This window comes from Muscardinus avellanarius, assembly GCF_963383645.1.
Source record: "Muscardinus avellanarius genome assembly, chromosome: 12".
In the NCBI taxonomy this organism is placed as follows: Eukaryota; Metazoa; Chordata; class Mammalia; order Rodentia; family Gliridae; genus Muscardinus; species Muscardinus avellanarius.
Window position 1 is genome coordinate 24,722,077 of NC_137798.1, and position 17,348 is coordinate 24,739,424.

The 17,348-nt window shown below is 35.5% G+C and overlaps 1 protein-coding gene across 1 annotated transcript; it reads right to left on the reverse strand.

Annotated features, from left to right (window-relative positions):
* Positions 1–11,173: 11,173 nt before the first annotated feature.
* Positions 11,174–12,160, reverse strand: LOC308271390 (olfactory receptor 4K15; the record flags this gene model as incomplete). Its single annotated transcript, XM_080707686.1, has 1 exon — positions 11,174–12,160. Exon 1 carries the CDS (start codon positions 12,146–12,148, stop codon positions 11,174–11,176), a length of 975 nt encoding a protein of 324 aa, XP_080563812.1. The 5' UTR covers positions 12,149–12,160.
* Positions 12,161–17,348: the final 5,188 nt, after the last annotated feature.

The following is a 17,348-nucleotide window of genomic DNA, read 5'->3' on the forward strand; positions in this document are numbered from 1 at the left end:
AAAATTTGTTGCAGAGCCAGGCAACTAATGGTGGTGCATGCTTGTAATCCCAGCATTCAGGAGGCTGAGACCGGAAGGATCACAGTTCACAGACAGCCTCAGCTACTTAGTGAGGCCCTGTTTCAAGATAAAGAATACAAAATTGGGCAGGGGATGTAGCTAGGAGATAAAATGCCCCTGGGTTCCATCCCCAAACCCACACCAAAAAATAATTATTGCAAAGGCTATAGCTACTGTCAGAAGATCCTATAAATCTATATATATGATACATTATATGGATGATATTTTATTAGCACATATAGATGAAGGAATTTTGTTATCAGCTTATGCTACCTTACAAACTGCATTACAAGGTAATGGTTTGATTATAGCTCCAGAAAAAGTACAAAGAGAATCACCATATGCTTACTTGGGAAACATTCTTTATCCCAAGACTATTAAACCACAAAAAATTCAATTATATACCTGTATTATGTTGAATACTATATGTATTGAAAAATCATTTAAAAGCCATACTAGTATATCCTGAACCACTATCAGTTGTAATGCAGTAGGAAGGACTGAGAAAGAAAATCATTACAAACAATGGGAAATCACATGTTTAGCAGCCTCCCCAGTTTGGCCTGTAGCCATAATAAAACCTGCAAAGGTATCAATAGACACATGAATATACTTTTGCTTACCAAAGGTAGAAATATGCATAACATCCATTTGCCATAGATTATTGGGGACCAGTCCCCTTGGATTTACACCCTATAATTCTCAAGGACAAGGCATTGTAGAACATGCCCACAATGCTTTGAAAACAACACTTTTAAAAATAATGAAAGCCAGGCGTGGTGGCGCATGCTAATTCCCACTCTTGGGAGGTGGAGACAGGAGGATTGTGCAGGTTTGAAGCCAGTGGTGCTGTCTTAAGAGACCCTGTTTCCAAATAAAAATATAAAAATAGGTCTGGGTGTGTAGTCTGGAGGTAGAAGGGTTTCCAGGAACCCCAGTACCACCCCCCAAAAATGATAATAATAATGAAAAAGGGGAGTTATATCCCCATTAACCACAGAACTCTTTTTTTTGTGGTGGTGGTACTGGGGGTGGAACCCAGAAGCTTTCTACCTCTGGGCTATACTCCCAGACCTTTTTTTATATTTTATTTAGAAACAGGGTCTCAGTAAGTTGCTCAGAGCCTCACTAAGTAGCTGAGGCTGACTTCAAACCTGTGCAATCCTCCTGTCTCAGCCTCCCAAGCGCAGGGATTACAAGCATGCACCACCATGCCCAGCAACCACAGAACTCTTTAAATCATGCTCTTTTTATTCTTAATTTCTTGAATGCTGGCAAAACTGGTCACACAGCAGCATATAGATATTGTCATCCATCCTCCAAAAACAATTTTTCTCTAGTAAAATGGAAAAATCTTTGCACAGGAATTTGGAAAGGTACCAACCCTGTACTAATATGGGGATGAGGACATGTTTGTGTTTTCTCACAGGATGAAAATAATACACGGTAGATACCTGAGTGACTGGTGTGACATATGGATCAAGCAAAAATGGAAGACCCTTGGATTAATGCTGATGATGCTTCCAGGTCCAATAATGACTGAAACATATTGGGTTTACATTCCAGATCATCCCATACTTCATCCAGCTATTTGGGAAAAATGAAAGATCACTGTCTTCAGTAACAATTCACGATTGCTGGGACTTCCTGCTTTGAATTTTACACCCATTGCAGAAACTTTTAATTATTCTGGATAAAGAATTGGTACGCACTTATGTTTTTCTAAAAATGTCAAGAAAATGGGATGCCTGCAGTTGATGCCTGTGGTATTGCAGACAAGTACAAAGACTGATGGTAACTATGCTATTAAAGGTGTAGTCTTAGCTGGGCGTGGTGGCACATGCTTGTAATCCCCGCACTTGGGAGGCTGAGACAGGAGGATTGCACGGGTTGAAAGCCAGCCTCAGCTACTTAGTGAGACTCCCAGCAACTCAGTGAGACCCTGTTTCCAAATAAAATATAGAAAAGGTCTGGGAGTATAGCCCGGAGGTAGAAAACTTCTGGGTTCCACCCCCAGTACCACCAAAAAAAAAAAAAAAAAAAAAGTGTAGTCTTGTGGGGCCCTGGTTACACAGGGAAAGAAGATAAAAATGTTAGCCCACCAATAACTCATTTACCCTGTGAAACTGGTTAAAATGTAGAAATCATAGTGTTAATTGGAGGAAATGTCTTACTGAAATATCTATTTTACATAATACTCCCAGTACCTTGTTTATTAGAGACTTGGGACAAAGTGTGGTCCTAGGGACAAAGTGTAAACATTTTTATTCGGCAAAGTACACAATCTATGTTTGAAAAGTGCCCCCTTTTAAGAAGCTGGTAGTCAATACAGGGTAAGATTTCCTTGGAACAAGGAAACCTAAGACAGGATATACAGCTTATAGCACTTTATTATCCAAAAATGGGTAATCCTTAATACCAGAAGGAAACAACCTAAGACAGGCACAGTCTTATTTGAAAATAATAAAAAAGGGGGGAACTGTGGGGAGCCCTTAAGTTATTCCCCTTATTTTGTCTGACCTTTACTTGAAAGAGTATTTCTGACTGTCCTTGGCTATTGTGGGGAGCTATTAAGGTCTTCCCCTTATCTTTACTAAAAAGAGTACTTCTGACTGTTGCATGAGTCATGCAATTGAGATTCTCTCAGAACAATTGATGATATTGTTCTGTCTTCTAGATAAGATTAGGTTTGTGTTGTACCAGGGTATTGTTTGACTTGCCTGTTGTATGTACTTATCTTTCTTTCACTCCTGTGTAACTCGAAGCTAGAAACTGTACAAATAACCATCAGAGAATAAAGTTGTGGTACCAGTAATGACTGGTGGCCCGCCTATGCTTGAATTCTTTAATCCTCACTCCTCTCTTCAGAACCTGTACTTCTGCTGGCTGGCTCCGGCAACTGACAACATTCTATATAAATAAAACCTTCCTAAACTGAGTAAAAAAATGATATAGAAAATTTAAACCAACCAATAGCAATCAGTTTGAAGCAGCAATAAAGAGCCTACTATCAAACAAAAGACAATGACCAGATGGTTTCTCAAGTGAAATGTATAAAACCTGTAGAGAAGAGCTAATCCTGATACTTCTCAATCTATTTCATGAAATAGAAATGGGACTCTCCCAACTACATTCTATGAAGCCAGCATCACATTAATACCAAAACCAAATAAGGACACCTCAAGGAAAGAGAACTACAGGCCTGCATATTTGGTAAACTTTGATACAAAACTGCTAAACAAAATACTAGCAACATGCATTCAAAACCACTTAAAAAACAAACCATACCCCAAGTAGGGTTCATCCCAGGGATGCAAGGCTGGTTCAACATATGAAAAACAATTAATATAATTTATTCATAAATAGAACCAAAGACAAAAAATGAACATTTAAATAGACACTGATAAATTAGACTTTAGTTCAAAAACTCCCCAAGAAATAAAGTCATTATATAATGATAAAGGGTCAATTCGTTGGGAGCATATAACCACTATAAAGTATATGTCCTATCATCATAGCAACTAAACTTATAAAAGTAAATATAAATAGATCTGATTGGGAAATGTTGACAGCAAAACAATAACAGTAGAGATCCTTGAGAAAATATTTTAAACAATGAATGGATCAACTAGACAGAAAATCAAAAGGAAACATGGAACCTTAGCTATACTAAACACTAAATAAATGAAAAAATCCGAAACAAAAATAAAAAACCCAACACTGATCTGGTGTTCCAGCAGTGTGTCAGGTGCTGCAGAGCCTTCCTGTAGAAGGCTCACTAGGACTGGTTATATCCTGCCTCCAGCAGACCACTCACCATCCAAGCTCTTCTGTTCTCAGCCTGTGCTCCAATAGAACAATGTTTCTTTGGCTCAGTCTCCACCTGTCTCTTCAGCTGACCCACTGTTTACCTAAAGATTAGATTGGATGAGTAGTAATTGATGAATAAATAAAATTCTTGATTCAGAAAAAAAGAAGAAAGGAAAAAGCTACTAGGCCAGTATCTTTGATAAACATCAATGCAAAATGCTTTAATAAAATAATAACAAGGTAAATTCAACAATGCAATAAAATAAGTATACATTATAAGCAAGCAAATTTTTTTCTGGCACGAGAAGTTGATTTAACATATGCAAATCAGTAAATGTGATATACTATATTTATAGAATAATAAAAGCTACATGAAAACTAATATAGATGCAATGAATCAAATCTAACATCTTTTCAAGATGAAATCTCTCAACAGATTAGATACAAGGAAATATTCTAATAAAAAACACATATGAAAAGGTTACAGTTAATATCATAATCAATGGGAAAAACAGAAGTTTTCTTCTAAGATCCAATACAAGGCAACGATGTTCATCTTACTTCTCCTATTCAAGATAGTACTAGTAGTACTAGCAAGAGCAATTAGATAAGAAAAAGAAAGTAAAACATTGCTATGTACAGATGACATGATCCTATATGTAAAAAAAAAACCTAGAAAATAGAGTGAATGAATCCCTGTTAAAATAATTCAGTAAATTTGGATAATACAATATCAACATACAAAAGTCAGTTGAATTTCTTTACACTAATAATAATCATCCAAGAAAAGAAATATCATTTCCAAAAGGAAAACAGGGGGAAGGCTTCTTGATACTGATCTTGATAATAATTTTTTGACAGGGTGCCAAAGTACAGGCAAAAAAAGCAAAACTAATACAGTGGAAACCAGGTGTGGTAGCTGAGATAAAAGAATCTCAGGTTCACGACCAGCCTGGGCAGCTTAGAGAAACCCTCAGTACCTTAGTGAAACCCTGTTTCAAAAAATTTTTAAAGGGCTGGGGATGTAGCTGGAAGGAAGAATATCCCCTAGCTCAATGCCCAGAATATACATACATATTATCATGTATATGCATAGATACATAAAGTGGGATTATATTGCAGAAAAAAACTATTAAAAATGAAAAGACAGCCAATAGGTTGGGTAAATACTGTGAAACACAAAGGAATAAATATACTGATAAATATAAGGAACTCACACAACTCAGTAGTAATGACAATCATCCTCATCATCCAACTTAAAAAAGGAGCAAAGCACCTAAAAAGACATCTCTTAAATACAAGACAATATGTGTAAGCTAGGGAGAAAATGGGTCATAGGATGAATTCTAAATTAAGGAGAAATCATAGATGAACAAAGTAAAATGATGTGAGGCTGATGGGAGGGAGAAGAGAACAATTCCCTGATATACATATACAAACATATCAAAGTCAATGACTAAGCCTAACATGAGGAGGGAGCGTGGAGGGAATGGAATGGGAATTGGGGAAGGGCTAAATGAGTGCTGTGTTCATGTATGATTCTACCATCTTGTACCCCATTAAGTTGTATGACTACAATGCACCAATTAAAAAAAAAAAAACTTCTCACAATATAGGATCTCCAGTTCTTACAGGTGTTTTCTACAAGAGAAAATTTTTGTGACACCTATATCACTTGAAATAAAAGGATCAGGTTCAAACGCACCATAATTTAGCAAGAACCTGCTTCCAAATAAGAAATAAAATAGGGCTAGGGGTGTAGCTCAGAGGTAGAAAGCTCCAGGATTTGATCTTCAGTGCCACTAAATAAATACATAAACAAATGAATCAATGAATGGACAGCATGTTCTGAGCTTAAAATTAACATCAATAGTCTCTGTCAGAGAACAAACAACTTCCACAGTCAAATACTAACCTAAATAGGATGCTTCATTAAAAACCACTTGATTCTTAGTTTTGCAGCAAAATCCTAAACTAATCATGACAAATGCAGTAGGAAGTAGCCATTTTTTTGCAATTCATAAACCATCTATTTACCAATCTTATATTCCCAAACCACGGGTATAATAGATTAAACTGAGCATATATTCAGAATGAGTATTCTATAAGATTATCTTGGAAACATTCCTTTGAATGGCTCCAGAGACCTAAGATCTGAAATAGTTTACTGACATGTTATAAGATGAAAATCATCAATACTGGATCAGTCTTTCAGATGCCACATGCAAGCTTACATCAAAGAAACAAAAACAACAAAAAGGCTGGGCATGGTGGTGCACGCTTGTAATTCCCACGCTTTGGAGACGGAGACAGGAGGATCGCGCAGGTTCGAAGCCAGCCACGCTGGCTCAAGAGAACCTGTTTCCAAATAAAAATATAAAAAATAGGTCTGGGTGTGTAGCCCGGAGGTAGAAGGGCTTCCAGGAACCCCAGTACCACACACACACACACACACACACACACACACACACACACACACAATAAATAAATAAATAAAAGAGGACAAAAAGGGTAAGATTCAGAAACAAAGGGGAGAGAAAAATAAATAAATAAATAAATAAATGAATAAATAAATAAAAATAGGATAACAACTTATACGACAGAGTACAGAATAGAATTGTTTATGCTGTTGAAGATTCCTATCCCTAATGTAAGGCATTTGGTTTTTTTCTAACAACTCTGTCCTTGCCTAAATTTTTGTATATCATACTGCCCATTGAAAATTTTCTATCAAATTTAAAGAACATTTTAAAAATCTGGAAAACTGATCCAAATGTGTCACAGCCACCCTTGTACTGTGGGTCAGAAACTTCCAATATGCCATGTCAAATGCTCACAGTTTAATCTTTGCTGTACTCCATACGTGCCATGCTCAGAAGGGCTCAATATTTTTTGCTTGATTACTCTCCAAAAGGGTGACTTAGGCATTCTATAGCAGGACAGAGATACTCCTTGAGCAAGAGTCTATACCAATGATAGCAAAATATTCAAATCAAAAGCTAAACATTCAGGTCTTAGTTTCATATCATACATTTAATCGATAGCTGTAAATTTTGACTGTATATGTCATTTGGAAATCATTTCTCTTATCCATGGAAGTGACCCAAGATCCCCTGCTTCTCAAGACAGCTAGCCAAGAACCCAATTTCTTTGGACACAGATTGGATTACAGCTTGGTCCATGAAATATGCATGGCAATTTGGAACAATCTGTGGAATTATTATGACATTAGTGTGAAGTCTTTCTCCATATTACACTGAAAATCAAATGAAAAATTAGAGGTTTTTAAGATGGTAGTGGCCATTTTTATAGACATATTATGCCAGAGTAAGTGATTAGAAAGAAAAAACAAACTCAAAACAGAATTACATCCAGGCATGGTGGTACATGCTTGTAATCCAGTACTTGGGAGACTGATACAAGAGGACGGCAGGTTCATGGTCAGGAGGATTTCAGGTTCAAAATAATGAATAAAAAAAAATAGAGCTGGGAGTGTAGATTGGAGGTAATATGTCCCTGAGTTCTATCCTCAGTACTGAAAAAAAAAATCAAATTCAGCACCTCTAGTATAGTATAATCCTAGAAATTGCAAAACTAAAAACTAAAGATTGCTTTTCATTCATTCTATTTTGAAAGTTTAAAAAGCTTTTAAATCAATCATGTTAAGTGTTTACTAGAACCAATTCTTAACCTGAAATTGTTCTTTATTTAACATCCAGCTGATTCTTGCTAACATTATAAAAATCATAGATAAAGGAAAGGTGAATCAATTCAATTAGTCACTAATTTTAACAAAATGTGGTAGAATTAAATGACTGAGATTAGCTATTATCTGTTAAGTCAAAAGTCACAAAAAGGCTAACAAATATCTATTGGCAATATTAATTACATAGCTATAATTAAGATTTCAGCACAGAAAGAAATTGTTCTAGATACTATATACCTACAATATTACCCAAGAGTTATGTATGCAGGTGCTTCAACTTCAGCAGACTGTGACTTGATTAATAAAAGAAGTCTATCTAAATAATCCAAAAATATGATAGGCCAATTTTAATAAAAACTTGTAGATTACTTCAAAACAGTCTGAAGAAAGAATATAAAATGGTCACCTGGTAACCCCATATTTAAATTGTCTACATTAATCCCGGCATTTTGGAAGGCTAAGACAAGAGAATCATGATTCATGGATAGCCTCAACTAATGCTTAGTGAGGCCCTCTGCAACTCAGTGAGACCCTGTTTTAAAATAAAGAATAAAAAATAGGACTACAGGTATAGCTCAGAGGTAGAATACTCTTGGGTTCCATCCTCAGTACCACAAAAAACCAAACAAAGAAACAAACAAAACAAAAAACACATAAAGATATCTATAGTTCAACATCAGAAGATTTTTATTAATCAGTTATAAATTACCATAATCAAATCACAACTTCAATTAATACTATTTCCCCTTTATCTTTCATATTTAATTTATTTTAGATATGGGTTTAAAATGCCTGCCAACAAAGATTTCTAGAGGAGTTGAATAAATGTATGTGTTGTTTGGGTACTGGGGATTGAACTCAGGGACATTCCACCTCGATGCTGTACCCAACCTCCATCCCTTTTTTTTTTTTTTTTAAGTTTCCTTAAGTTATTGAGGCTGGCCCTAAATCTGCAATCCTCCCAAGTCCTGGAAAATAAAGGTGTGAACCACCATGTCCAGTTTAAAGGTATGTGTTTTTTAAAGATCAATCAAAACAACAAACCTCTCCATCATGTCCAATCTTTACTGGCTTATGTTAATTCTAAGGATTGGTGAGATGAGCCGACTTAGTGAAGGGTAATTCACGCCTAAATACAAAGTAATATCAATTATATTCTTTTGTAAAGTACTTAAGGATCCTTTTAATATCACAACATGTTGTAATTTATATGTGACTAATATTTTAAAATTACTTACACTGGTAGGGCATATTCCTTAGAGGACTCCATCAGGGACTACCCACCATATTCTCTATAGTTTTCTCAAAAAAAAAAAAAAAGAAAGAAACATGAATAATAGTACAGATGCTTCTTGACTTACACTAGGGTTATGTCCCAACAAATCCATGGTAAATTGAAAATAACAAGAACATATATTTAATATATCCAGCCTATCAAACCATCATAGCTTAGTAATACAGTACAATGTAGGGTATGTGTTTACCCTCATGATCACACTGCTGAATGGGAGCTATAGCTCACTGTCTTGAAAACCTAACACTAGACTAGGAAAAGATCAAAATTTGAAGTATAGTTTCTTCTGAATGTGTACCACTTTCATTTGGCTTTAAAGTAAAAAAGCTCAAGCTATTGTTTAGTTGAGGACCATGTGTAGAGTGCTTAAGACCATGGGCTCAAGAAACAAGACAATTCAGAGTTTAAGCCCTAGTACTCTTTATTTTTCTTGGTAATGTTGAGTAAACCCAGGGTCATTCTACCACTGAGCTGCAGCCCCAGCACTCTTTAATTTTGAAATAGGGTATTTCTGAGTTACTGAGTCAAACCTTGTTCCTCCTCTCTCAGCTTCCTGAGCCTTACCATACCTATGGTTCTCTATTTTAAGTCCAAGCGTCTTCATTTTATAAACAAGTAAATCATTGTTTGGACAAAATTGTCAATCTTAGCCAGGACAGCACAGAAAATTGAGAAACTTTAGGCAAAATAAGTCTCAGAATAAGTTAAGAGAAACCACAGGGCTCATGGTTGAGTAAGACATCATTTTTACTTTATTCTTTCTTCTTGGTATCACAGTTAAAGAACAGGCAATATAAGAGTTACATTTTGAGCAGAGAAATGAAGCCTTACAGGTATGACTTTACTGTGAATGCTCTAGAGAACATAGGAGGGACCCTCTGAACTAAGCCATATTGCAAATGGGCCAAATTTAACAACAAAAAGGAACATAATACTGTGCAGTCTCTTATATCCTGGACAATGGTTTTAATATTAAGTTTTTTAAAAAAAATAATGGAATAACCAAAAGAAAGAAGAAATAGATTATATGAAATAGGTACAAAAAGTAAAGTAAAGGCACAGAAAATAAATTTAATTCCGGATGAATCAAATTTAATAAATTATGGCTTTATATTCAGCAATTTCCAGTCAATGACTTTTTATGCCTTCCTTTCTTATCTGCTAACATGCATTCTATCTGTTTTCAAACTTCCATGTGACTAAAAGAGTGGAACCCTTATGTATTCAACAAGTTTAGAGTGGGTTTCAGAATTCTGTATTTTAACAATCAAATGTTACTGATACAAGTGGTCCAGATACCACATCTAAAGAACCGTAAATGGAATTGCTATTGAATCAAAATGGTCCATCAGTAAGTCTAATAACTACCATATCTGGATAATATTAATAGCAATTACTATTATTGATAGCATTTACTTTAATGAAAGTTTAAACCATTTAGTTTGTAAAGTAAACTATAATTCTCATTTCATATAAAAAAATTAAATGCTGGGCCAATGGTGCATGCCTATAATCCCAGTACTTAGGAGGCTAAAACAGAAATTGCAGGTTTGAGACCAGAGCACAGTAACTTGGTAAGAACATGTTTCAAAAGAGAAAAAGCAGGGTGTGTGGCTCAGTGGCAGTATATCTGGTTCAAACCCCAGAGCCACAAATAACAAAACAAAACAAAACAAGAAACATTAAAAAGAAAAAGTAACTTATACCAAGAAATATCCATGTCCCCAGAACTTAAAACACTAAAATGTCCTTATTTGCCATGAATTTAAACATTTAATTGGACATCCTTGTACACAGAACTCAAGTGGTAGGATACTTGGTATTGAAGAATGGATGTGGTGCAGGAATCCATGGATTTATAGCCCTGAGTGACTGCATAACTAAAGCAGCTCTATTCTCAAGACTGCTATATTATCACAGAAGTAAGATGGAAAACCTATGAGCAAAACAAGAACTAATTACACCATTCTTCCTGTTTAAAAACTGTTTAATACAATGCATTCCCTTCTATTTAGAAATAGTAAAACTATTTCTACTGATTAGAGTATTATCAACACATTTTCACAAATATGACACCTAAAGTATTTATACATTAATAAATTTCATTGTTGACTTGAAAACAAATACTCTTTATTTCAAAATTATTATAAATTTTAAAGTAGGAAGAAAAAAGCAAAAAATAAACTAATAACAATGGAAAGAATATTAAATTTACTAAATTCATCATGCCTTTCATTGTCATGATAGACTGGTTAACATGACTGACTTTAACATCACAGGATTCCATTTGAAAATGTCTAAGTTTACTTGGTCTCCAGGAGAAGAACATTTCTTATGGCTTCAGAAACCTGGCCAGGCTTCAGGTAGCGACTCTTCAGCTTTGACATGGCTGCCTTCATTTCTTTGTTCCTTAAACTGTAGATAACTGGGTTTAAAATGGGAGTGAAGATGGTGTAGAACACTGCGAGCACTTTGTCTACTGAGTAACTGCTGAAGGGCCACACGTAGATGAAAATGCATGGCCCAAAGAACAGTGTGACCACGGTGATGTGGGCAGTGAGCGTGGAGCGGGCCTTCGCCATGCTGGCTGAGGAGCGATTCCTGACTGTGATCAGTATCACAGTGTAGGACACAACCAGGAGGAGAAAGGAGCTCAAGGAAAGGAAGCCACTGTCTGCAACTATGAGTAAGCTGATGACATAAGTATCTTGGCAGGCCAGCTTGGTGACTAGGGGGAGGTCACAGAAAAAACTGTCCACCTGATTAGGACCACAGAAAGGCAAGTTCACAGTAAATGCCAGCTGGCTGGTGGTGTGGATGAAGCCCACAAGCCAGGAGATGAGAACTAGAATAATACACACACGGCGGCTCATGATTGTCATGTAATGGAGAGGCTTGCAGATGGCGACATAGCGATCATAGGCCATCGACACAAGGAGAACCATTTCACTGCCAGTGAAGAGGTGAACAAAGAAAATCTGAGCCAAACAGGCATCAAAAGAAATAGTCTTGCGTTCTACCAGAAGGTCAGCAATCATTTTGGGGGTGGCAAAAGAGGCAACACATACATCTATGAAAGAGAGATTGGCAAGCAGAAAGTACATGGGTGTGTGAAGGCGGGAATCTGAGGTCACAGTGAGAATGATGAGGAAGTTGCCCACGAGTATTGCTAGATAGAGGAGGGAGAATATGATAAACAAGACAGGCTGGAGCTCCTTGGAGCTAGAGAGTCCCAGCAACACAAACTCAGTCACCCGAGAATAATTTGTGTCATTCATTGACTTTAGAAGAGACTTATATCCAGCTACCTGAATAGGAGAGAGATAGAGATAGATCAGTGGACTGTAGTTTACTCTCTCAATTACACTTCAGGTTTTCAGGATTATAATTCCTATTTATATTTATATACCTGGGTTTTCTTGAATCCCTAGAAATTATATAAATCTACTTTACTAAAATTCAAAACAGGTAAATTTAATAAAGGAGTCTAAAAGCCCCATAGTTGTTATCCTTGAAAGGAGGATAGAGGCAGGAGTGAGTGACATTTTGATAATGCTCTGTCTCATGATGTGTTCTGACCACTTGATTCTCCACCTCCTAAGAACTTTACCAGATATGTACCTTTGTTTTTGTCATTTTTTGAACAAACATTTTGTAATTATAAAGATAAGACAAGAGAGAACATTACATTCCTGTAAGGTTACAAGAGGAATTATCACTTCAAATGATTAAAACCTGTGTTCTCCTTAAAGTTAACATTTCTACAAACTAAAATACAAAATCCTAGTAAAACTGTAAAAATCAGAACTTCCCAGAACCTTTGCACTTGTGACTTACTTCCTCCCAGAGTTTTTCTTTAAGAGATAAATTAATGCATTTGTTTCTTTCAACTAATTCCTGAAGATATTAAACTTTTTATACCCAGAAAATGGTGATAAAAAGGATGAACATTTTATTAAATTATAAATAATATTTTATTAAATTTGGTGAGTCTTTTAAAGTTATAATTATAAATAATTGATATTTATAATAAAGAATTCAGATCATAAGAAAAATACTTTTTCTTTTCTACTCAGTTATTCTGTGTTCTGTTTTATAAAAACTTGTCCACTTTTATGTTATTTTTAATCATATAGGTTTTAGAGCCTTTCCAAGATTGTATCATGAAAAAACAAAAAAGCAAGTTATAAAATAAAAAATTGTCTCAGCCTCCCAAGTACTGGGATTTACAGGCATGTATCACCACACCCAGCTTTTTAGAACATAATTATAAATTGTCTAGTCTCTTCTTGAGTTTTCCCAGAGGGTTTACTCATAAGAACGGAGAATGTGATAAATCATTTTAACTCACAGAAATTAAATTCAGGAATTCATGTTAATATATCAGGTTTTCAATTTCTAAAATCCCATCAATGCAAAAACCATATTTTAGCACATGTTATATCAAAATAATGACTCCAGGACTTTCAACTAGTTTATCGAGTAGAATTAGAAGGTGGAATACACTACAGGAAAAAGTGTACAATGGAATAAGTTTGACTCTTCTGTTCCTTTATCACCACCTCTATCCTTAGGAGTCCTGACTCTTCAACTCCCTGACATAAACATTGCACTAAATTCCTAAGACAAAAAAAGCAGTAATAGCCAATAAAATGAACTAAGAGGGTTTCATATATATCCCATAAAAAAGAGCAAAGCATTAATCAAGGGAAATAGTCTACTAAGAGACTCTGGTGCTACAACAGAATTGGAGGTGACATGAGAAACTTGTGAGCAGATGCACTTTAGAATAAAACTCATAATGCAATTACATAGGAAAATCATCATAATAATCATACTCCAGATAGCTTTCCTGAGTCATCTGTAAAAGTATATTCTTCTGTGAATGACTTTTGGGGGTGCCTAGAATAAGAAAGCACCCACTTTTTCATAGAGAAAAACACTGGTCAAACTGGTTCAATCAAGGAGTTTCTTAGTACATAAGATACCCAAGAATATCACTGTTGTGAAAACTGGGCTATCAGAATAAAAAAAATTGTAGTGTTTAAAACCATGGTTATGTCACTGAGTAGCTATCTGACTGCTGAGCAGGAGAAGGTCCTTCAGCCTTTTAGCACTTATTGTTCTCAAATATTAAATACTTAGATGTTAATCCTCTTAGAAATTCTGAAAATATTTCTTAAAATATTATATAGGTAATAAATTTAATCAACTGTTATGACATGCAAACATTTTAATAGTTATTTCAGCTCTGAACAAATAATTATTTTCTGATAATTTTACATGATGTAGTCTGACTAATAAAAGAATGAGTTTTGGATTAGAGGTGGTCATATAAAAACAATGTTTCATTTTTTGTAATATTTGAAGGTGAATTAATTCATGATGCAATTTATGCTAAATAATTTTCAGGTCCCTTCTTTTTGAAATTTTATGAAATGAATATTTTCCCAATACTTATAACTCATAAAACTGGCAAGTGAAGTGAGCTGAATAAAATTACTAGAAACAAATAGCTGGTGCACAGTATTCAGAAAAATCCTGAACAATACTTTCACTTACCTAAGACGAAATGGAAAGTATGGAGATATCCTATAATATCCTATAATCTACAGTCATTAATTCTTGGGAAGAATTTAGGTGTTACTTTCACATCTCCTAAAAGGTCAGATCTAGCCCTATGTAAATAAGTCATAAAATTAAATTTTTAAAAAGGAGGAAATATTTTTAGAGTGTCTGTAGTTGTAGAGAGGAGTTCTTTTCAAGGAGGTAAGGTGGGGTGGATGTTGCATCCTAATCAGAGTCCTAAGTAGCTAGGCCAGCTCTTGGAGCAGTCAGGAATCTAAAATAGAGAAAGCAGATTAAAAGGAACGCATGAAATGTTTTGCAAACAAATACTCTATCTTACATTTTTTCTAGTTGTGCCTATATTATTTCAGTTTACCACAGCAATAAATTAAGTGGTCACAAAATTCTTTCCCAAACCTCTAGAAATTAAAACCTATCACATACCACTAAGAGTCACATTAAAAGGACTGTTTCCTGGTCACGATTGTAGCTTTAAGTGCAGAATATTTACTTAAATGTCCCAGGAAAATGCAACTGCCCAACTTAACCTTATCTGTCAGGAATAGAAAACAGTGATATTTCTGTCCTTGGTCTTGTTAAGATCAGCACCTACTATGAGAAAGACAATTTTTCAGGAGCCTTTGGATGGAGGGAAAAGGCAGAGAATCCATGTCATTGCAGACCTCAGTCCTCACTCTTTGCTCTCTGGAGTGCCAGTATTTTCACCACAAAGATATACAAAAAGCCATCACAAGGATTAGAAACTAATGAGGAAATTGACGTCACTGGACTGTAGTGACCAACAAGCCCAGAGGAGGGTTGTGATCACAGAAATTGCTATCATTAGAGATAACTACCTGGGAGAGTTTGTTTGCTCCTAAGAATTATAGTCCATCACCTTGAGGATCTCACATATGGACCAAGCAGCAGGACTAATGAAAATACTTTATCTTCTAAGGAACATGTAGCCTGGTAGAAAGGAAAACAATGAGTAACTTTGTTGATGAGTCCTTTCTGCTTTGTGAGAGCTTTAGATAAGCAGCACTGAGTGTCAAAAATCTAATGTTCAACATCAAGCAATCAGGGAAGTGCAAATCCAAACAACACTGAGATCACTGAGATTTCATTTAATTCCAGTTAGGATGACATTCATCAAAAATACAAACAATAAGAAATGCTGGAGATGATGTGGGGAAATAGAAGCTTGTATATTTTGCTCTAAAGGCTAGGAGTAGAACCACCATGTGACCCAGATATACACTTCTTGGAATCTTTCTGAAGTCAGAATCATATACTGATACATGCATATCCATTTTTATAGCAGCACAGTTCACAATAGTCAATTTAGGGAACCAACCAGGGTGTCTGTCAACAGATGATGGATAAAAACATGCCTATACACACGATGAGGTTTTATTCAGCCATATAGAAAAACAATATTATGTCTTGTAAAATAGCTCCCATTTCCTTTCCCTAGAATCTTTGTCTTGGAATGCAACATGTGTCTGCTCAGAATTTAAGGGCCTATGTTTTTTATCTCACATGTAGAGGCTATAGAAAACAAAAAGAGGACTTCAGATAAATGAAGAGAGAGAACAGTAAACCAGAGGAATGGGGTGAGGGTGAGAGATGGTGAGAGAAAAAAAAGTGAGGAAATAAACAGTTCAAATAATATAATGCCCATATATGAAGGTATCATTCCCGATCTCTTGAAATAAGGAAGGTAAATGAGGTAAGGGAAGTGTGTGGGGCGATGCAGAGGGAACTACACTAAGTGGGATATGATGTTTTTATATCACTTTGTATTTCACTATGGTATATAATTGTAATGTACCAACAAAAGCATAAAAATAATAAAGTAAAATAAAAATATGTGATATGAGTATCTTGCACTTTAAATAATATACAATTTTGGGTGTGTACTGGGAATTGAACTCAGTAGCATTCTACCTCTGAGCTATACCCCCAGCCTTATTTTATTTTTTTTGAAACAGGGTCTTGCTAGAATCCTGAGGCTATCCTTGAAACTGTGATCCTCCAGTCTCACCCTCCCAAGTACTGGGATTACAAACATGTACCACCATGCCCAGCTAACAATAGATAAATTTTATTTCTTTATTATTTTAAATTATATTTTTGTTTAAAAACTCAGTGAGAAGCCATTTTGTGACTCTGTATACCACACTGTAGGGCAAACACCATAATATTTTGTCATTTTTATTTTATGTTTTTAATTTGATATTAAATCCAGGAGTATTCTTTCTGTAACATGCCCAGCCACTTTCTTTCTCTCTTTCTTTCTTTCCTTCTTTCTTTCTTTGTTTCTCTCTTTCTTTCTTTCTTTCTTTCTTTCTTTCTCTTTCTTTCCTTCTTTCTTTTTTTGTGGTACTAAGGATGTAACCCAGGGGCAATCTACCCCTGAACTACAACCCCAGCTCTATTTTTTATTCTTTATTTTGAAACAGGGTCTCATTAAGTTGCAGAGGGCCTCACTAAGTAGCTGAGGCTGGCTGTGAACTGTGATCCTCCCATCTCTGCCTCCAAAATGCTGGGATTACAAGTGCCCTCCACCACGTCTGGCTTCCCTTTTCATTTTTAATTTTGAAATACGGTCTCACTAAGTTGCTCTGGGCCTCGATAAGTTATTGAGTTGCAGAGGTTGACTTTCAACTTGGGATCCTTTGGTCTCAGTCTCCAAATCACTGGAATTAACAGGCATGTGCAATCATGCCTGGCTTGTAGTTACATTTAATATACCATCTTCTGTCTTCTACTAGGAGACCATAACCTTTTTTCTTTTTTCTTTCTTTCTTTTTTTTTTTTTTTTTGTGGTACTGGGAGTGGAACCCAGGGGCTTTTCTACCTTTGGGCTATACGCCCAGACCTATTTTATACTTTATTTGGAAACAA